The 23,497-nt window shown below is 43.9% G+C and overlaps 1 protein-coding gene across 1 annotated transcript in view; it reads right to left on the bottom strand.

Annotated features, from left to right (window-relative positions):
- The window catches only part of LOC104501112 (receptor-type tyrosine-protein phosphatase T), a 148,590-nt gene that overhangs the window by 53,371 nt on the left and 71,722 nt on the right, over positions 1-23,497 (bottom strand). The window contains exons 8-9 of the mRNA XM_010144867.1: positions 15,348-15,483; positions 8,228-8,257 (exon numbers count right to left, since the gene is read on the bottom strand). Of these exons, the coding sequence (XP_010143169.1) occupies positions 8,228-8,257; positions 15,348-15,483 (166 nt within the window). The remainder of the gene's footprint in view (positions 1-8,227; positions 8,258-15,347; positions 15,484-23,497) is intronic.

Genomic DNA, 23,497 nt, shown 5'->3' with positions numbered 1-23,497 from the left:
TTCTTCAACAAATATTCCTTGCAACATATTCCAACAGGCTTTATTTATTCACAGCACATGTCAGAGTGGCATTTACAAGCAAGTCCAAGCACAGGGCTGAGCCCCAGCCCTGCACGAGGTGGGTAGTTAGGCCAGTTGCCCTCATTTGCAAGGAAGGGTCAGAGGGAACTAAAACCTTTGCCTGCGTCTGTGGGAAACGACTATTTTAATGCATACTGATAACCCCGACCAGGAGAGCACAGATTTATGGGGAATTGTTCAGCGCTTGATGCAAACTTTGGAACAAATATACGTTTCATCTGCTCAGCCAGTTGAGTTTCAGGTGTTCGTGGTGAGTGGTTTCAATTCAAACCCATAGCTATTCAGACTGGGCACATAATTACGGCGTGCAGATATAGATCTCACAAAACCTCCACAGTGTAGCCACTTCTGCAGGTGAAGATGCAAACAGAGGAACCATCCTTGAGTGATGAAGCAAAAAGCTGGTGTTTAATGATGTTAAAAGCTTTGCTTCAGCAATGTTAGCACAGCCAGATTTATTAACTACGAGCTGCAGCCATGGGAGCCCCTTTGTTTTGTGCTGCGGTACCTGAGGTAACAACAATAGTCTTGAAGTGTATTACCCCTGCTAGGCGGTTATTTTAATCCTTTAGATTTGCTAATCGTACTCGGCTATGTGAATTCTTTGGCAAGAGGAATTAACATTTCTCAGTGGGAAACACTAATCCAAAACGCCAAAGTCCTTAATAACAAGCACTCTGGACTGCTGGGGTGAGCCATTACAGACGACCACTACTGATGATTAAAAACGGGGAGTCAAAAAGGGTGACTTCCTTCTCAAATCCACATTAAATTACTTGTGGCAATCATCTCTAAGTCCCACTGCCTGGTATCTTTTCAGAGATGCCAACAGGCTGCGAAGAGCCGGAACTGGCAAACTCATTTTCTCTGTCGGTGAACGAGCAATAACATTTCTGCATGTGCTAGGCAGGAAAAAAATGACCCCAAACCCAAGCCCGTCAGTCCCCACAGGCCTGCTTACAACAGCCCTATGCAAAGCAGTTCTACCTGGTCCTGTAGAAGACAGAGAGGCCCCTAAAACATTGGCTTGAATGCCTAAAAAGAAAAGGTGACATGAGTTTAAAGTTCTCAATCTAACTCGCACACACAAAGCAGGCTGCTCGCAGCTGGACCAGCTGACGCTTACGCACGTTCAGAGAGGAGCCACACAGAAAATTGCTCTGGATCTGAAAACGCTACAATTCTCTTTCAACAGCTGTTACCAGTTTCCACCTTTCTATTCCAAGAACGTAAAAATTCTTCATCTAAATTTAGAGGGAAAAGGAAGACAGATCGCTTTTGAGGATTTCAGAGCTAAGCTTGCCAGGCACATCAAGGGGCTCTCGGTTTCTAAATGTGCCTTTTCTGCCTTCGTTACGTGTCTGGATAAAGTGGCAGCACGGGACTAAGCCTATTTGGTCCTTCCCATCATTATAATTCATAGAAAGGATTATAAAATCAAATGACTAGCACTTTCTAGAATGTTAGGGACGTGACTTAAACCACAGCTAGGTAGAGGTTTATTTCCAGCACGTCAAAATGCCTTTGGAATGGGGAAAGCATTTATCTTGAACTGCTGTTTCCAAAACTAGGGCACTTCAAGAGATCTCTGCGGATCACTGACAAGCTGCCTCAGTGACACGGCTCCTGCTCTCCTTACTGACCAGCCTCCCCTAAACACATCAACTGCAACACCCCGATGAAACTGCTGTCAGTGCATTAGTGTCAATCACGGGCTGGCTGCAGGCTGTGGCCAGCGCGCTCCCAGCACGGGCTGTCACCAGGCACTGGGAAGACACTTTCTGGCTCATGCATTATGCAGCTAAAAGGGTGAAGACATAAAGGACCGGGCAGGCATTTGGAAGAAGAGTCTGATACAATCAACATAGGGTGAGGCGGTTGAAATGTCAAAATGTGAGTAAGGTGATATTAATGGCCAGTTTACGTTGAAGTGTAAGGAAAATGAGCCAAGAAGAAAACAGGAGTCCATGGATGGGGGGTTACTGGGTTGCCCTTTTCAGCTCAAGAGGGTTTGTAAATGAAGAGGTGATGTTTACAGGCACTAGACACACACAGGAGGGATGAGACAGAAAGATGCTTAAAGCAGAGTAGAAAAACGAATCCAGCTGTATAATCAGGCAGTTGAAGCAAACCCAGCTAAGAACTATGGGCAGTGAACCTCAACTAAGTGTGAATTTGGGAAAAATAAAGATTTAGATTTGATACAGCTATTTTTGAAACGTCTACTTGTATCAGAGAAAAGATAAAAAATTCTGAAGCACTATATTAAAATTGTGGGAGTTCCAGTTTAACAGCCAAGGAATGCAAACTTAGTATCAAGTACGAAGCACTGACTGCCATGGGCATTCATCAGAAAGCTCAAGCAATATTTTCAGTCAGAACTATCTGCAGGATCAGATTCCTGTTTGCAGGGGTCTGGATAAACTTTGGGGATTATAATTTAAATGCAGCTTCAAAATAATCTCTAACTTTTTCTATCGATTTTACATGCATGAATGTTAAATCTGTAACTGCCTCTCGTAAAGAGCTCTTGTACATGTACGTTGACAGATTTAATTTTAGATATTCCACGAGGATGGATTATATACACTATAACAGATTTGCATGCACAGGTAATTCAGACATTAGACAAATCTTCAGACATAGATCATGTAAGTTAAACATGAATTTCTTCCTGCAGACAAGAGTTACATATCGCCCTGAGTTTCCATAGGAGATTTAAAATAAATTCCTTTTAGATGTTTGGGCGCAGCAGCCTGCTAGGAGAACATGTACTATTTATGGTGAAATCTGCACAAATTTAAGGCAGGCAACAATCAGTCGTGCCAATACCCAACTGCGAGCACTGGTCACACAGCAGTTCTACTGAAAAGGGTCTCTGTCCCCTGAACCTGTTGTAGAGCACAAACTCAACTTGAAAGAACAGTTTTGTGCTAGTGTAAAGGTAAGGGTGGGATTACACTTGGCACTGTGGTCTGCAAGCCACAGGTAACCGTTTTGCTCTGACCGAGGCCTCTGCTGCTCAACCACGCTTCAGACAGGGTGGGAGCCCAAGGGACACGTACGAAGGCAGAACAAGAAAGGAAAATCTAGAAAACACGACCTACGAGCAAAAGCCAAAGGAAATCTGGATCTTTAATCCAGAGAAAAGAAAATCAAGTAGAGCTGATAGATCTTCATCTGCATGAAAGCCCCCCCCAGGGAAGCTGTTCGCCTGTCTACAGGGGCTGGGAAAAAAGCCTTGGGGCCAAGTTATGGGAAGGGCAGCTCGTTTTAAACTTCGGAAGAACCAGCGGCAGTAGAGGCTGTCTGGCTCGCAAGCTGGCCGGGCGGGTAGGCTGTGAAATCTCGTTCACCAGAGGTCTTAGATCGGAGAGCAAGAGGAGTAAGAGTTAAAAGCAGCACAGCCTTGGTGAGGGAATCTCCTCCCCAGGCCGGCTTAAAACAGCAGTTCATCACTTGCTCCCTTGGGGCTGGGTGGAAGCTGAGCAGAGCTGAGGAACCTTGTCTGCCCTGAGCACACCGGCAGCTTACCGCCTCTTCCAGCTGCTCTAGCGGCAAACCCCCCATGCACGGGCAAACGCTGCCCTCTGCACAGTTTAGGCTCGTTATCACCACGGAGGCATGTTCTAAATGATAAATCTCACTCACCTTCTGTTTTTTAATTACATTTTTAAAATTTGCTTTCACTAGACTGGCATAACCACTGATTCATGATTCTAGTCTTCCAGCACCTAATGGGAAAACCAGTTTCTTCTTAAAATTCTGATTTAGCAAGCTGACCTGTGCAGGCAGATCCCACCATCCACGGAAATATATGGAGATTTTTGTGTATGTGTGTGTTTATATAGAAGTATGCCTATAAATAAAATAATGTTTTATTTCTTTTCCAATGTCCCACAGATGGTGAAAATAAATTCAGGACAAACTCTGTTATTTCAGAAAAGGCAAGTATAAATTCAGCTTTATACCTCTGACAGAACCTCTCCATGAAAAGAAACTCCTGGCTGAAACCACCACCACAATTCAAATTGGTATGAAACTACGACGGGAATTGAAGGGGCTTCCTACACTGCAGTCATGACACTGGCCAGTTCAGGGGAAAGGAAAACAACATCTCGGCCGTCGAGTGCCCTTTTCTTACAAATAACATCAAACCGAGTGCTTGTAACACATACATGAATCAATGTATTTCCAGAAACGCTTCGCTGGTCTGATATGGTTCTTGATTAAAATTCATTCTGCAACCATTACCCAGCCAGGAGAAAAAAACAAAACAAAATGAAACAGCCCACACAGGGAAAACAGTTCCATCCCTTTTGCTGGTGAGGAAATAATAACGCTTTGAAATGGGACGTGGCAGTTGAAAATACTGCTGCAAAAGAGGTGTCTGTCACTAAATGCAAAACCTCCTTTAAAGTCGATGAGCTGAGTCTGTGTTTTACAGCTTCAGCTTGGAAAAGAAACAAAAAACTTGCAGACGTGGATGGGCTGATGTCTCACGTGCATTAAACGTCAGTGCACCGTGACAGACCCAGCAACTGCGTACAAACCTTAGACAACGTTCGTGGTGGTGTAAATACAGAGTAACTCCCCTGAAGAGGTTCATGCATCACCCTGCGACAGCGATGCAATGAGGGCGCCACGATGGGGACTCCAAGTCCTGCATCACTCTCACTCCATCACAAACCAAGGTCTCCCCAAGGATCTCAAATCGTAAGCAACTAACTCGTGGTGATGGCTGAAGTGAAGTACACGAGATGATGGCGATCCTGCATGATGACTTGGTGAGTTCGGAATAGGGGCCTCTTGGGGTTGTATTTTCACTTAAAGTGTGTTAAAGGTCTACATGGCCTTCTCTTTCAGCCACAGTAATATATACCCCTCCCTCTACGTTGCAGGAAGTTTTTAATGAAGCGTTGCTATACAAAATCCACAACTATTCACCCATGACTATGTGTGCCCAGAACAGCCACAAGATCTGCTCTTACGCGGGAGTATTTTTGACAGGTTTTGCCAAAGCTGCAGGTACTCCGCCATCTCACAGAATCAGATTTTACAGCCCTGGACTGCAGCAGAACACGGGACAGGCTCGAGGCAGAACTCCAGCCTAGAGATTACCACGATGCTTACAGCCCATCGCTGTAAAAGCCAATTACTCATGGTCTAAGTCTCCATGACTTTAGCAGTCTTAACATTAAGAACTGTTTAGAAGAGTCAGGGTTGGAGATTTCGGTCCCTACCAAGAAGAGATGCCAGTCTAGCAGATGACAAAGGGCTGAGAGGAATTATCTGAAAGCAGATGAGAATTACGCTAAGAAGCACAACTTTGAAATCCAGAAACTGAAACTAAAAATAAAGCGATGTGGTCCATATGGCCGTATTTAAAGGTCTGCCAGCAGATCTATTTGAGCACCTGCTTTTCAATAATGGTAACTCATTCCACTGAATTTTGCTTCAGGACTAAAACATTCATACAAGGTCACAGCATGGAAACCAATTCTCTTTAAAAAAAATCTATATATATACATATTGCTGCTCTTATTTTCACAACGCATCAAATAAAATTAAATCGAAGCTCTCTGCTCGTAAGAGGCTGTAGCAATTTCTGCAGCTTTAGCTAAGAATTACAGAGTCCTTAGCAATTTAAGATTTTCATCTGCAGTCATAGTGAGATACCCTATTTCATGTGAAACTTGAACACGAAACTCAATAAAGCTTCAACACGAAACTCAATAAAGCTTCAACACATGCTCCTGCATGGATTCTCCTGCCGCCTTCTTTACTACGGGAACACCTTTTACACCCTCACTGTTGTTCAGAGAAATAAAAACAAAACAAACAAACAACAAACCAGAAACAGAGCTGGGTTTTGCCAGGTCGGGGAACAGGCCAGATGTCAGTCTGGGACCAAATGCTGACACACAGAGCCGGGAGATGGAAGTGTTCGTTGTGTGATGACTGGTTACGCGTTACCTCCATCACCGTGATGCTGAGCTCATGCTCGATGGGGAATCTGGGACACCTTAGGCACAGCGCTAAGAATGAGCTCTCTGGCAAAAAACACTAGGGAGACAGAGTCCTAGGGAGACAGGGTTACATGAGTTCTGCATCCTGAGCTCAAATCTCCACCGAGTGCTTCAGTGGGCTGCTATGAACACGTAAGCTTGCCCGATGCGACCTCTGCCTTTTCTCTGCTGTGATATGCTGCGTGGTGTACATCTGCCTTACAAAATCTTATTAGAGCACTCGCTGCTTCTTTGTTCGCATTGCACAGCCTCAGCCCTGGGTGACCTCCAGAGGTCTGTCTCCTCACTTTCCCTGAGTCACTCTCCTGTTCCCTGAGGAAAAGAAGTTCTAGTATATAGATCCACAGGAGCCATTACATGACAACAACGAGACCAGTTGATGATACCCTTCCTTCCTCTGCAGCAGAGTAATCCTCAGCTGACTGCTTAAAGCAGTGTGATTGGGGGTCACAAGGGCTCAGGACTTGAGTCATCATTTTAAATACACAAATCTCCAAATAAAATAAAGCAGGGAACATTCTGACCACATACTGACCGCTGGAAGACAACATAATATTAACGGAAAACTGGGGACTGAATTTTTCAGGCAAGGGTGCTGATGGGTTGAAAGGAGCCCAAAATGAGTAGAAGAGTGCAGAGGGCACTTTTCTGGAGTTCATGAGAAATGCACAGAAGAGGAAAGGTTGTAGCAAGAAATGCAACTAGCTACTAGCACCTACACATTAAAACCGCCCCCTACTTTAACACTTAGTTAAACTTCTCTTGAAATCTGACTGCTTAAGGTCAAATTCCATTCTGGGAGAACCAGGGTGAAGTCTAGAGGAAATGGAGTTACTCTGCATTTACAGCTACATAACTGGGCAAGGCTCCATATGGCATCTTTAGGCTCCTCACATGCTTAGCAAGTGGGGAAGGTTCAATTATTTTCTGATAGGTCATTGAGAAGCAAAATCACCCAGCAGGGACACTCACACTTAACTCCTTTGCCCAGTTCTTTGGGTGTAACTCAACTCATATGGAAAAGAAGTCAACTCCCACTGCAACGGCAAAACATTAATACACTCATTTCGCTGACCTGCTAAACACCTTCCAGATGTGCCTACAGGGTGAAGTCATGAGAAGAAGTCGAAGATGAACTGTAGGAACAGGCAAAGGGGTGGCACTAGGAGGGGCTAGCAGAGCAGACATGGCCCTTTTGACAGCTTTGTTGATGTCAGAGCCCTGGGAAGTCTGGCAGGTTGCTGCTTTTGGGGGAAAGGTTTAGGTCAGTGATACAGCTGCTGCCTCTGAAAGATGGAGAGGGGAGACCTGTTTGTTTCAGTAGTAACAGTTGCCTTCTCCATCCCTCCCAAACCTCTGGTGGCAGCAAAGGTGTCCAACTCAGTTCTCCAGGACTCTTTCCTCAGATCATTGATCCAGTCCTCTCCTCCTCCTGATCCTCAGAAAACTATTATCACGGCAGAAACAGCTTGGCCTTGATTACTTTCCAGCCCCTCAACCTTTAGACAACAGATGGCTCTGGGAGTATTGATGTGTGAAGCATTTTCATGTGCCTCAACAACTACCTTAATTATGCAGCATTGTCATTAGGACTGGACAGATGATTTAGATCAGAATATCGGAACCACTTCAACATCCCACGGTCTAAACTGACACCTGGAACCTGGCAGCTCCAGGAACAGGGGTGTTTGCTGAGATAATATCAAATCCTAGTTGTTGGAAACCTTACATTTTTAAAAAGCTTCTATCTACGGCTGAGAAATTGCCAGCAATAACTTTCAGGTATGAACTTCCCTGCAGTCTGTCTAAATATGATGGACAATTAAAAACAGTGCAGTGGGGACACTCTGTATTTGTCCAGTAGCATCTGAAGAACTATAAAACTCAACTGACATATCTGTGGACACTTACGTGGTTGCAGGCACAGCTATAGGTGCAATGGTGAAACAGGGAGAATTGTGTGAAACCAAGAAAATAAAACACAAGCTGCTGGATGGACAAGGATAAATGGGATGGTAAAAAAAAAAAAAGGGGGTGAAAGAAAAGAATACAACAAAGCACAAAACTACCACAGAGTGAGCACACTCAAGAAGCGCCATCTCCAGGCACATACTTACAAGTAATAGGAGTAGGAATATGCATTTCTTCTAAATATCGACGGCCAGTCAGATGAACAAAATATCCAAAAGGAGAAAAAAAGAAAAGCACATGATTAGATTTATAGGAACGCCAGGATTTTTTTCAATACAGGAAGTATTTGCGCTGCCTCTTGTACTGAGCTACCATTCTCCTTTTCTTTCAGGAGTTCTATATACTGTTGGGGAATTCAACTTCTACTGACTTGTGCCCCCGCTCTCTCTCCCTTAACTTTGGGTTGGTAACACGGGCAGTGAGACTTACCTTTGTCTTTGGAATAGAAAGAAATATGAAAGAGCTATTAATATAAATTACAATAAATAGGAAATACGTCACAATGTAAGAACACCATAATTTCAGAATATTTAGACAATGAGCAAATTGTGTAATGGTAAATCAAGCTTCACCAGACTCTACAAGGCGCACAGTTCACTAACAGTTCAAGCATCGCTATGTATTTACAGCTGATCACTGGGGCTCGTGTCAGCTCTCTACATCACTGCCATTAGGCATTTCCGGCTACGGTTTTTCCACACTTCAGAACATTTGGATATGAGCCTTGGCTATCACTTATAACTTAAGAGGTGATGTCTTCCCCTTTGTAACTGGCAAAGGGCTTCTCTGAAAAGGCTGTCTCACAACAGGTCTAGCATGAGGGTGCCTTCAGAGCAGCAGCTATGGTCAAGATGGGAAAAACAATGAAACAGAAGCTTCAGCCTATTGCACAACTTTAAAATCCCATCACAAAGACAGCACAAATAGTAGGAAGAGCTTAGGAGTATAAATGCAGGGTTCCAGTGGTCCCTTTTGTGGTTGCTCTGAACACAAACTTCACGAGCACACGTGGAAACCAGATTCCGCACTGTCACCCTCTGTGCTCTGCACACGCTGGGTAACAGACTTCAAGAGGATTACTCTAAATGACATGTTTTTCTTGGTGGTGGCTTTTGCTCTAAACCTGAAATTCTGGCCAGGTTCCCAATACATGCCAAGTTCTCTGAATGACACCGGGATGTATTTGTGACATAATGCTGTTATCTCCTGAAACTCCCGAAATTCTACGTGCCATAGCAATGCACCAGTTTCACTGTGAAACCGCCAGTTCCTCTGAACCTCTAAACAAAGGGAAAAATCATCAGGATGTGGAAAATAAGAGTCTCCACAGCTGAACCTCAAGATCTCAAACTCATCCCATTAAACCATCCCCTCTGATGGGCCACGGCCAGGTTTCACACAGCACCATCAACTATAATTAACTGCTACACATCTTGCTGTACTTTCTGTGTTCCTCCTGGCCTGGCCAGCAGACACATGGGATCACACGAGACCCTTCTTATTAAAAAGCTGCACATCCCTCTCGGAAGACTTAGAAAGATTTATTCCATAAGGATAGAAAATAAAACAGACAGACAAAAGGAGGATTGTATTCTGGAACTGGAGAGGTCATTTTGGCTCAAATTCTCCCCAGATAGGATTTTCTTATTTTAGGTTGCATAAGGACTATTTCAAAACTAACTGCTAAAATTGGTCAGTTACGGCTCACTGAAAACATGACCTGATCCTAGACTGGATCACCCAACCTGAAAGCCCCGCTTGTCATCCACCGTACACACGGACACGGAGGGGACACGGGTCACTGGATGTGCAAATATTCCTTTGTTAGTCAGTCCTACAGCTTGGGTGTGTGCAGCTCGAGAGGCTTGGGGGTTTTACTTAAGTAGTTTAAGGTAACAACCTAAATCCTAATCCAAAATAAGGAGCTGAATTTTCATAGAAGGAACTAATCCTACACCCTACACAGCCCCAAATCTCCTTTTTCGCTACCAACAGCAGTTTAAAGAACTTATTTACAGCACACCCATGACAGGCTGTCTGATCCTATTTATCCAGCCTTACAGTTAAAGGGGTCAGGAGAGGCTTTGTCCGCTCACACGCTCAAGCCTGAAAAGTGTCACATTCTTCACTCCGGGGAAATGAGAGACACGATTACACCGGAGTTAAAACTGTCCAGATGAAATCAAAACTGACCAAAACCTAACCCCTGGGGAGGCAAAGCCAAAGGGTATTTTCTCCAGAAAAGAAGTTTACAAATGTTTTGGTTTCTTTGTTTCAGCTTGTTTTCACTAACTGGTCAGTGTCCTCTATTACACAAAAATATTTAACTAATATTAAGCACAAACAAACAAGCTCCTTAGAGAATTGTTTTTATACAATAAAAATGAGGCATTTCAAGGTAGGTATCTATCAGTGAAAGAACGTGGTACTGCCTTGCGTGAGCAAATGTACCCACGTGGGCACTGACCACTGACTGTAACTTCACAGGCTGAACTTGGCTGCAGTGATTTGTGTGTCCATATCTGTATGGGCTGCAAACACCTAACTCAGGTAGCTAATGCGTTCCCAAATCCCAGAAAACAAATGGCTTTCAGTTTAGATACTGGACGACCATCATATTTAAACCAAACATTTACATATATATATATATACACACACACACAGTTTTTACACAGACAGACAGAAACTTCAGCGGAGTTTAGGTGACCCCAGGGTTCAGCTAAAACTTTTAGGTAACAAATGTAAAGTCAAACCTGAATTTTCCCCTGCACAAACATTCTGCCTGGCTTAATACAGGTTCATGTATCTCACTGAACCCTAGAAAACATTGGCAGCCCCCAGAAATTTGTGAGTCACTGGCGGTTTTGCAATATGTTCTACTGAAACTATTGGAACAACTGGGCAACACTTGCGCGTGAGGCTCAAAAACGTCTGATGATTTGGTGCGTCTCACAGAAATAAAAAGCAGTATCTGATGATCCGCCTAATCCTAATTCCAAACCTTCTCTTCGTGTTTCCATCTCTTCTAATCTCTCTCCCTTCTTCGCTCTTCGCGCCGGTTACCACAACGCTTCCTTCGGGATACCCACCACTCTGCCTGCTACCAATGAACCGTGATGCTCTGGACCATGAACAAACGTTGCTGTGATATTTTCCAGCTCCACTTGAGAAAACTGCCTTAAGTTTGTCTAATTAAATTATTTTTCTGCATCATTGCCTTGCAAGACCATGCTGTCTCTTACGCTGAGGCGTTAGCCTTAGCGAACTGGTAAGCAGAACCCGTTTTAAAGTCAGGTTAATGCAAAAGTCGAACACAAGACCTTAAGCAAGTTGTGTTTCTGTTTGTAAAACAGAAAGAGAACTTTGTTGTTAAGCTGCTTTCTCTGAGAAGCGTGAGCTTTCAGCTGCCCTCCTCCAGCAATTCAAATCAATCTGTGGTCCAAAGTGGCCCTTCCTTTCATAAAAGCTGGTCCCAATCTGCATTAGTTTACAGATGAAATGAGCCTGACAGGCTTAAGTTCGTCTTCAGGGAACACTTGCCCATATGCAGCTCCAAGCCCCAAGTGGACATGACTGGTGGTGCCCACTGAAGGGAGACCAGCACGGAGGCACTTCGCAGGTCCACCGGCGATGCTGGAGGTGTGCTACACAGTCCTAGAGAGAGCAAGCCTCCAAAAGCTCTTTCTGCACTGTTAGAGCTTCTAAAAGGGAAAAGATTTTAAAGTCGATGAGCCAGTTTCTTTCTTATAACAGTGTGTATTCCCACGGGTGACATTGCAAATGGCAGCAGACAGACACAGAGAGGTACAGGCTGCAGTGATTTTGTCTGTTTGCACCAGGGGGAACGACACAGAAACGTGATTTTCCAGCTCCAGACAGAAGAAGAGAACTTGTATTTCTGATGCTCCCACTCACCTCCTTTCTCATTTCAATTTTGAAGATGCCCAGGTTAACAGAGCCTACGGCAAGGGCAGATACAGCAAAGTTCTGCCCGTGGGACATCAGTAGTTCTGCTTTTGGGACCAGGCTGGTTCCACAGAAGCACATGGCCCTGCCAGCTCAGGGCTGCTCTAGCTCAGGGATTTTTATATTATGAAAAGGGGTCTTCAGCCTCCAGCTTCTTGAACTTGTTCTGCATTTTTTTGATTCTGAGTCTGTCTGTGTTCCTCTGTTGTTTATGAGATATCAACTGATATTGCAGCAGCTCTCACAGCCAAAACATCAGAATAATCAAATGTTAAAAAAAAGTGGATCTTGATTCCCATCATTTACATACCCGAGTTAAAAATAGATCAGAAAACACAACTTAAGCTAAAATCCATTGAGTTTTTTATACCTGCTAACTAAGCAGTCATATTTTCTCTAAGTTTCCTCCTGACCTCTAATAAAATTTCACTATATTATGCAGAAAATATAAAGAGTCCATTTAAAACCAAACAAAACCAAAAAACCTGATAATCTGATAATTTAAATAAACTGCACATTTTAACTTTTTCTTTAAAGATTTCAACATATTGATAACTTAGCCTTTTGCTGGTTTTCTAGTTTCCAGTGGAAGACAAAAGATTAATATGTATCAAGGCATCTCTATATCAATGCATTCATCAGAATGAGAACAATGAGGATTTCTTCCCATAGCGTCTGGAGAAAAATAATTACTGCCCATAATTGTACCTCTGAGAAATTTCCCAACTCTTCTAAAAATTATACCAAAAAAATAGGCAGCAATCAAGATGTTTAACAGGAACAGTTCCACGCTTCCATTTTGAAGGATGTGGTAAGATTGTTTGGGAACATGATGTGAAATCTGAAAACAGGAAAACATGGCCTTTGGTGAACAAAGCAGAGAGATGTTCTACCACACACACCATTGACTGGAAATCAAACAACAACACTGATTACGGCGATTTATGGAAATTCTGACCTATGGCAGGCAGAGAGGGGGTCAGCATTGTTTGTGAAAATGCTGAAAATGAACCTGCACTCCACTGCAAAGAAGACTGGACTTTCGGATCTCCTTGTTGATTAGAACCTGTTGAAGACATCTCTCTCACAAGAGCAACCATCACCTTTCTACTGCCTTCCTTCACTGCCACTAAAGCATTTTTAAGTGCACATACACTGAAAAACTCATCACCCAAGCTCCTCCCATTTTGTACTTTTAAATCCCTACTTGATGCACAGAGATTACGAATGCTACCTCCTTAATATTTAAAGTATATTGTCTCATAAGAGCACCTTTACCTCTCTGATTTAATTGTCGGCAGGCTACACCACAGAAGAACTGTCCTCAGATAAGGAATTCCTGGTCACCATGAAAAACCGTGTATATGTTTTATGAAAATAAAAGCTCTTCCTAAAGAGCTTTGAGGAAGGTAACAGGAATGGATGAGGGCTCAGCACTAACCAAACCAGAAACCCAGCTCAATTTTTGCTGAAACCCTTTTTCTGTTTTCCATTGGAGGCATCTGATTGTTTTCTACTTATGAACTGAAAGGCTCCCAGGGGAGCAGCGACACCTGTACTGCGTGGGCTTAACACTGAACAAAAGTGCAGTAGATGTGCCTATAAAACACCTACACACTTGTCCACAAAACCTGGAATTCTTTACACTCAACAAAAATTGGATTAGAACTTGAGATCCCCCACACATTCGATAATTCAACAGGAATTCTCAGCAGCCACTACGTACACGATCAGTTTTGTACAATTCCGGCATTGGGAAAGGCTGCTGAAAGGACATCCAGCCCAACCTCCCGCTTAAAGCAGTTTCACTTGCAGCAGATCTCGGGGCCTTGCCCAAGACAAGTTAACTTCTCCAAGGATAGAGACTCCCCACCTCCAGACCATCTTGGTAACCCTCCTCTAGCCTTGCTCTAATATACCAGTGCCTTTCTTGTAGGGAGGACCCCCACACTGGACACAGCGTGCCCAGACCAATCTCGCCAACAGAAAAACGGCAAACAGATGGCAACACCCACTTGCCTCAGCCTGCTGGCGGCAAAGGTGCATTGCTGCCTCGTGTTCGACTTGTCCTCCTAGACCTCGAGGTCCTTTTCTGCCAACCTGCCTGTACTGCTGCACGGGGTTACTCCATCCCAGCTGACGGACTTTGCTGAACCTCATGAGGTTTCCATCAGCCCATTTCTCCAGCCTTTCGAGGCCCTTCTGAATAGCAGTCCTGCACTTCAGGGCACTTCCGCAACACCGAGCTATTCCACTTGTGTATGAGCTCTGGGTTAAGACAGAGGGGATCATATCCAGATTTAATCGCTGTTCTTGTTTTGGGGAAATGTTCGGCTGTTTGTCATAGAGATAAGAGATCTCAAAGGAACGGAGCTTTGCTCTGAAAAGCTGCACTCCCTGCCACAGAGCAAGTAAAATCACAAAGGCTCTCGCACAGAATGCTACCTGTACCCTGGACAAGGCGCTGCCAGGGCCTGTTTCATTTGGAATCAAATTACTGTTGAAGAGTAGGATTCACGTCAGAAATGTGGCTGGTAGAAATATATACAGAATAGGTCCTTTTATCAAGGAAACCTCTTACCTAAGTGGCTTTCTGAATCAGAATATTACCTGGTAAATGTGGAACACTTCAAATAGTAGCAGATACAATCGTCTAAGTGAGTGCAAATGGTCCAAAGAAAATCACACCAAACGAACCGCCCGAATGAATGTCGTTTCCAAGTTTCATTCTCCTGTGAACTAAAGCTAACTCTTGGAAAGATTCTAACCCCTCTGGTTGCAAAGATTCTACCACACTGGTTGGTAACCACAAAGATTCTAACCACACTGGCCACAAAGAAATTGCTGTGTGAACATATGTTTCTTCAAGACTCGCTTGGAAACAAGACCCTCGATCCCATTATTTTAAGATATTATCTTCCTTAACTGTTACTAATTCTTGTCTTCTGTTACACCACTGTCAGGCTAGCAGCACAGGCTCACATGCCTCCTTCCCTTCCCTCATTAGCACTTTGTATTCTCCACGCTTTTTCATGAGCTACGCCTCCTCATTCGTCAATGAATTATCATCAGCTCTCTGCAGAAACCACCAGTCTGTTGTTGCTCCCACAGTATCTGCCAGAACAGGCGTATCCTCTGGACTACAACTTCTTAGTGGCAGCGTTACTTAAACAGGCATTAACGGCTGCTCTCTCCCTGTAACACAAAGGCAATGTTTTATCTCTGCTACATTTATTCTTCTTTTTGAAGTAACAATGCTCTAGCCAGAAGGTCCAAGATGGAAGCAAAGCAGAAACTTACCTTCTCTTGATAGTAAGCATTGCTCCCAAGAGGATAATAACAAACATCAGAAGACCAGCTATAACTCCGGCCATTTTCACTGTGCTGTCAACTTGTTTTTCTGGTTCAACTGCATTGGAATTCTGTGTGGAAGCTCCTTAAAAGATGGAAGAAGAGGAAGGAGGAGATAAAAAGAGAATTTGTAGAAAAATCATGCAATGATGCACTTCAAATATTCATTTGAAAGCCTAACAACATATTTGCAATCAAATTTCAACAGACTGTTGTCCATCTAACAAAATCTGCCTTTAAATATGGGCTAATGACAGATAATTCAGAGCAGTAACAGGGTGCAAGATCCCAGTGTAATGCAACTGACTCTAATATTTTATTATGTTACACTGTAATGGGGAATTTACTCTTCTGAAGCACTCAGCTTGTACCCAGAAGCAGAGGAATTAATTGCAGTCATAATTTCCACCTCAGATACCTTACGTGAATGTGCAATCCTTACTCATCAAAATAACAAAAGGAAAAGTTTACGGAAACATATCCCATAATACTACTTGCAGAAACTACAATCAGAACACATTTGTATTTCTCACTATACCGGAAGCCTGGATTTTGTAAACACAGTTACAAATACGTGTATAACAAGTGTTACTCCAACGTGCAGAGCACTCTCCACATCACCCAATGTATTCCATGCACGAATTCTGCAGCTCAGGCAAGACAACATCACCCTTAGTTGAAATTTTGGGCCTTTTAAGGGTAAAACCTACATGCCTGAAAAAACCCCCCACATTTAGGAGTATTACTTGCACAGCATTTCTTCTTTTACATCCTTGTCATGATCCGAAGGGTCTTTTGCCGCTACAGTTACTGAGGACCATGCAGAACGCTGCCTCTCCCCTGCTGCCGGGACCGCTTGTACAGTGCATATTATGTAGCTTAGCTCTGCTGACTTCACCAATCACCGCACAAATTCTTCCCAGATGTAGCTTAAACCATTGGGCTTGATTTAGCCCCACAAGATTTGAGTCATGGCTACTCTAAAGGCTAAATAAAGCCCGTCTTTATTATACTCCTGACATACTTTACTACTCCTAAAAATATCACCATTGTATTTGATGAAGTTCAATGGATTCGTGTTATATGAGATCACCGTCTTATCTGGGCCTTCACCTTTGCTGTCGGAGTCAGCCAAGTCTTCCTCTACAGCTTGAACACGGTAGGAAAAGGAAATCAAAGTCACCAGAAGACTGTAATGTTTTACTCTTCTAACCACTGTGCTGCTGCCCTCCAGGAAAAGCAGAATCACGTCTGTTCATGAAGTCAGTTGCTTGAGGAGACAATACTCAGTTGAACCTGTGTGTTGGTGAGGCAGTAGAACACCTCACCGGGTTATTCTTTTGCCCATTTGCCACACGTTAAACTACAAATGCTTTAAAAGATGTGTGGCTGCAAGGACCAGTCCCAATGTTACCATCATCAAATCACGTAACTGAATACGGGACTTTCTGAGATGTTCTGAACTGGGCCCTAGCTGATGGACTTCCAGGGATGAGGATCTGACCTTGAACAAACACAAATAAACGTCCTCTCATCGTATCTTGAGGAGTACATATAGAACAACAACTCAATAGATGCGACAGGAGAAAACGCACCACACGCAGTGATAATAGGATGATTTCACTTTTCCTACAGCTAAGCTGTTAATCTAGTTTGCCACAGCAAAACGCAATATTTACCAAGTAAAACTGCTGGCTGTTTGAAACACACACGTAACATTCAGCTTTTTGTCCCTGACAGCTCCATTGCTCTGCTGCATTCTCCAGTTTTCCCATTCAGTTAAAGAGTTCTCTGGTAACATCTGTGCTCAGGTGTCTGAAACGCGTTAATGGGACTAACGAGCGTGAAAATAAATATCAGTTGCATATGACCATCTTCACTGACAACATCTCTCACAATCCTGGGGCAAATCTGGCCAAGAGACCCCCCTCATTTTGGTACCATCTGAATACCCTCATGAACCATGAGCCACATTAAAAGGACCGTAAGAATGAGCTGTAACTCCACCCTCCAATCCACTAGATCGGTTTAATTTTGCCAGGCTGTTGCTTGGTTCTACAGGCACTGTGTAGTCAGTTTATTTTTATCTGATAGTTCTCATCCCATTGCCAACCGCTGCAGTTCTAGAAAGAGAATAAAAGCTTATTATCCATCCTGACACCTACACAGTGAGGTGACCGATTCACTTGAATCTTCTATGTAGCTCCTTCTATCTATCTTGGCAAAGGCCAACAATTCCTCTAGGCTACTCGTCCAACCATTTGTAAGTTGTCTCAGCTAATAGTGCCTAGGAATTGATAATATGACAGTGTCGGTAAATTCCTGGGTCTTGGATTCTTAAAGCTTTGCAGTGAAACATTACTGCAAAAGTCCCTTGATTTTCTGCCGTTCCGGCCTATTTTCCTTGTAGCTGCCTAAACCCACTGCACTTGCTCATACTTCCAGCAGCCCCACCACCAGCTGTAGGCAAGGGGGACATTTCTGTCCTGGCAGAAGGCGGCTGGAGCAGAAGATGCAAGTGCATCTACTGCACTTGTAGAAGATGCCTGCTGCTGCTCTGGAGAGGAACGCATATTTAGCATTCAGTTTTGCTTCTCTTCTTTACTAGCACGTGGGTAGATCTGGAATCCTCTGAGCACCGCAGCCCATAAAACCTGCTCAGGTGGCCATTTCATACAGATGTCTATAAATAGGCTTGGAAGGCTCTACACTACTGTACTTGAGGGGCCACGCTTCTCTTTCTGAAAAACAATGCTTATATGTACTACTGACATTAAAAGGGAAAGAAAATAAACTATACCCATATTTTCTAGTTGTTACTTGCACCCCATTTCCTGAAATAAATTGTTTCTTGTAAGTGAAGCTGGATACTGGAATAACGGGACATCGAACAGGTCAGCACTGTTATTACTGTGTGTATTCCGGCGGCACCCAGAGCCCCTGCTAAGGTCAGGACCCCATTACGCTGTACTAACAAGAAGTAGGACAATTTTGTGCCCTAAGCTTACTTTCTTAGTAAGGCAGGCAAATGACGGAAGACAGTGCCAAAGTGAAGACAGTAGGTCCCTGGACTCCCTGCCTGGCATTATCTACTAGACCAGGCTCCTGCTGTCAGAGATGCACATTTACATAATGGACCAAGTGCACTCTCCCAGAACCTTGACCAGTGGCATGAATCTGACTGTCACAGGCATCAGCAATCACCCAGCATTCCGTTTTACATCCGTAGCTATTTCAAGATTTTGGTCCTTTCCCACCCACTCAATTTACTTCGCTTTTTCAACCCTTTTCAGGATTCCCCAAGATTCAGCATCCTGCTGTGAGACAGAACCTGTTATGTGCAGCACGTCCACAGAAGATACTGTTCTGGCAATGCTGCAGAGATGCAAAGAGAGCAGAGCAGGGGTCTCTCTCTCCCAGAGTCACTTGCCTCATCAGCCCATGAGAAGACAGTTTTTTGGATCAAGTTCTGTTTTGTTTTTTTTTTTTTTTTTTTTTTTTTGGTTTTTTAGTAATGCATTCTCAGGCACCCACGGTCTAACCCGGCTGTCCTGTGGTGGGTTCATAGATGCCTCAAGCCTAGACTAGTTCAGTAAGGTACAGCTCCCAGAAGTCTGGTTTCATATTGTGCCAGTTCCTTGGGCTTTCAATCTTTTAAATTCCTCCTTGCTTCAGATCACGGGTAAAGCTGGCCCTGCAGCAGCTGATAACTTAAGGACAAGAATTTTGAAATCCAAAATTAATTCCACTATAGAGGGCTGCCATTTGTTTACCAGAGTTAAATCTTTCAGAAGATATTTCTTCTGCTGTAAGGGTTTCTGTCTACAAGGAAGAGATGATGTGTTTAGCTACTTTGAGCTGGGAGATGTGATTCCAACAGCCTAAACACAAGTTTTCGCCAGTCTCAACTAAAGAGGAGAAGAAAGCGAAACATCATCCACTTTCCAGTGTTCATATGTAGTGCTATACACTCCCAGATTCACGTGTACTTTAAATCCTCCTAGTGCTTATGCAAGGTAAGTAATAAATTATGTTATTTACTTTATAGATCTGGAAAGATTAAGGCATCACAGGCACCTAACAGCAGAGCTGAGGACTGACACCCCGTGGCATTTCCATTAGGCCATGCAGCCTCTGCCAGATGGGGATGGGGAGGACGGGGTGGGACAGAGGGAGAAATGGCAACGGCAGCTCAGTGAAAGCTACCGTGGCAATCTTTCACCCAGCAATTTATGCACAGATCTATTATTTGAAACAATAAGCCGCCAGATATGAAATGACCTTCTCTGTGGAGGCAGCACACTGAAGAACATCCAGGAAAGAATGATTATTGAGTGCATGTAGCGAAGCAGCACTGATAATACAAGTTTCTTCTGTACAACCTATTTCACAAGCTGTAATTTACATCATTCTTTATTTAAAGCAGCAATTACAATATTGCATTAAAATATACAACTGACAGGAACGAGAACTCAAACGAGCCATAGGCAGAAGGAAGACAGGTATTTCTGTGAGATTTCCAGCTGGCGAAGCATGAAGACCAAAGTCCTGTGCTGGCAGAGGTACCACCATCACCAGTGGCCACGGCACTGCACAGGAGAGAGAAGCATCCAACAGCACAACAGGAGGAGAGAAAGCAAACAAACTGGCTCAGAGGACAGCTGGGTCAAACACCCATGGGCTAAAGAAAGGCAGTGGAAGTGTAACTGGGGGAGAGCCAAAACGACAGAAGCCACATTAGTAATGGGGGGCTCAGCGACAGCCAGATGTCAGCCTGGCAAAGGTTAGGTTCGGTTTCGAATTCGTAACACCTAACAATATTACTCCTTCAGCTAGAAAGTCACTCTGGAAACAAAAACCAATCAGAAAAATTACTTCCAAGCATTATTTAACCCAGAAAAATGAATGAAAAAAAATGGGTTCAAAGTCATTATGGGTTCAAATGAGCTGCTCAATCAGAGTAATTTCTCTGTAGCACATAATGGTCAGGCAGCATGCTGACTGGAGACTTTCCTCACAGACCAAGAGGCTCATTTTCAAAAGACAGTTATTCTCAATTCACTTGTAAACATGATTTCCTTTTCTTTTTCTTTTTTTAATGATGCTTTCTATGCGAGTGGCCTACAAATGAGTGAAACATCTCTGCATGTAGAATGATTTCCCTTATGTTTTCAGATGCTGATTATACCTCTGAAACATCGTCTCCGGTACGCAAATACAAGGCAGACAGGTACCTCTAAGAGTGATAACGTTGAGATAAGGGTGGAAAGGTGCTGATTTCCATCTTGATCCGGAATACCTACTAGCCAGCACTACCAGGAACAGCGCTCCGGGCCAGCTGGCCATGAGCAGCTTGTGGAAGAGGGACTAGTTCGCAGCCTTCAGCAGCATATACCAGAGCACTAGGACTTACAAAAGCGATGCACAATGCTGGTGCTTCTGCGTATCACAAGCCAGCAAAGTGAAACAGCTCGTCAAATCTGAAAGACACATTCTACTTTGGCTGTTTCTTTGTGGTAATTCATAAAAAAAATGAATGCTGCTAACAGTATCACCACACACGTCACCACACCAATTTGCCTCCTCCAGCAACCGAAGACTGCAAACAGCACAGCCTTAAGACTACATGAGAAATTCTCATTTCCTTGAAAAAGCTTAAAAGGAATGGAAAGAATGATGAGAGCCAAAAGCTTTCAACCATATTCTAAGCCAAGAGAGCAGCAAAACAAAGCAGTTCTGGAGAGGAAGCCAGACCAGAATTTCTATGAGGGATTATCAGGCGCACAGGTTGAAGCTGTAGGAGGATGAGGGTAAACACACAGCGAGGAATCAAGATTAGCATTACTAAACTGAATGAGAATTAAAAACCAGCAGTAAGAGAATAATTGATTCTGGAGAGTCCAGGCAAATCCACCACAAAGGCTTTTCTTTTCTCCTCTTGTTTTGCTTCCTCTCTCCTCAGAGCAGAAGCACTTAATTTATGCTAAAGGCGACATACGGCCCCCAAGAACGAGAAAGGTTATTACATTTACTTGAAGGAAGAGCTTAGACAAAGAGCAGCTGTTGCGCAGCCTACAAGTGATGTGATGGTTCGGGGGGCGATGGCACATTTCCGGTTTAACTCCCGCGCCTGCAGAGCTATTTAGAAACTAGCTGGAAATTATAAAAATGGAAAACAAGTAAAATGCCCACTGTCACAAGTTCAAATTTACAGATGTGACAATTGTTGTACGGTGTTAAACAGCCACAGGGACATCAGTCTTTTGACTGATGGAGGCAAAACCTGTACAGTGCACGACACCGCTATGGATGCGTAACACACTGCTCACACCCTACAGACAAAAGCTAATTAACCTTTGCACCAGCCAGTCCCTGCTAAGCAGCTAACTCTGTTCTCAGAGAAAACCACAGACACTCGAGCTGCAGAAGTTACAAAACCAGTGAGCAAAGTCCAGAGGTGGGGATGAAATGAGCACTGAGATAAGGTCACCTTTCGAGCCCCACTGGCCAAAGCGGCTTCAAGAATGATGGTGGCCTCCAAAAATGGTACCAGTAAGGCTTTGCCCTCGAGCAGACCGAGAGCACTCAAAGGAGGACACTGACCATTATACAGTAAAAGGGAGTCACACAGCCGATGCATTAGGGAGTCTGTGTACACACGCTCTACGTGTGCTGCATAGAACACCGGGAAACTTTCTGCACTTTGCCAAGTTGCAGCAGCACCTTCAAGCATGTCTGGAATGAAGATTTCTCTTTTCCTCTACCGTGGTATTACGAAGCAGCCTCTTTCATGCCCACCTCTCTTGTGACATTCTCACATATCCTAATGCTACCATATGGTTTTTTAAATGCCCAGTTCCTGGAAGAAACTGAGGAGCTAATGTGTTAATAACATCCCTGTCGCTGAACACCAGCTCACTGAAAAACCTATTTCAGGAAACAGAGGCACAATGCATTTGTAAGAGCCTTGGGTTTGTCATGCCTTTGCAAGTGCTATTTTAAGGACACTGACAATGATAATCTGTTTGTGAAGAACTTGTAAGTGATCCACTGAACCTCACCGGTGGCTGATACTCCTTAGAAAGCATCTCCAGATAGTAGGAAAATGGAGAAGAAATCCTGACTACCCAAAAAAGTTGGTGTAAGGGTATGAAGGTTGGGAACATGGAACAGTGCTGTGCTCTACAGTGTAACAGCCCTCCTGCAGCTGCCCCTCCTCTGCCCCACCTCTCAGCCCCTCTGCAGAAGGCTTCAGGGGACGTTCCGACTGTTCTTCCTGCAAACCTTTGTGCAGGAGAGAGAGGAAAAAGAAAAAACCTCTCAGTTTCACAAGCGAGTCATCATGCATTGCTCCTTGTGTTAAAACTAAGTAAACCCAAACAAATCCCTTCTGATTTGACCTTCACTTCTGCCTTAAATGACCAACTACCGCCTCGCCTCCCCCCTCCCCTTTGCCTGGCTACCCGTCCATCTGCAAACAAAGATGACTGCACAACCTACCAGCCACAGCCACAACACCCAGGCCAACAGCACCCTCCCACTCCAGGCAGGTGTTGTATGGGGCCAACAGCCTCCACAGCACCCCAGGTAAATCCACGCCTGCCTTGCTTCCAGGAGGACACAGCAGTAATCAATTTTATTCTGCTTTTTCTAAAGACCCTTCATTTCTGCAGTGACCCAGTCTATCCCAGCAGCGGATGCTCTGAATTACAGAGGCAAATTTCAGTTTACTGTTGCTAATCTGAACCAAACCTTAGCCATTGTGCTTCTCCCAGCCTCTCCCTTTCCACTACTTAATGGGGAGCCTGAGATTACGGTCTGTCAGTGCAGCGAGCTCTAGCATAGGCAACGTCCTCTAGAAACTGGGCTGAGCTTATCAAACTCAGGTCACTTGTGGCCTCATCCAGTTTTGCATCAGGTTCTTCACTAATTCGAAGTTGTTTCATTAGCTCCCTGGGTTAAGAAAGCCTCTGAAGTTAACATTTTAAATCCTCTAAGTAAGACTTGATACAAGATTTGGTGAAAATAAAGATGTTTAATGGGTTAAGTGGCCATCCACATGCCAGGAAGTTTGAGTTGACTTCTCCGCAGGGAATATT

This window comes from Buceros rhinoceros, unplaced genomic scaffold (genome assembly GCF_000710305.1).
Source record: "Buceros rhinoceros silvestris isolate BGI_N320 unplaced genomic scaffold, ASM71030v1 scaffold1071, whole genome shotgun sequence".
Lineage (NCBI taxonomy): Eukaryota > Metazoa > Chordata > Aves > Bucerotiformes > Bucerotidae > Buceros > Buceros rhinoceros.
This window is presented reverse-complemented; position numbering and strand designations above follow the sequence as displayed.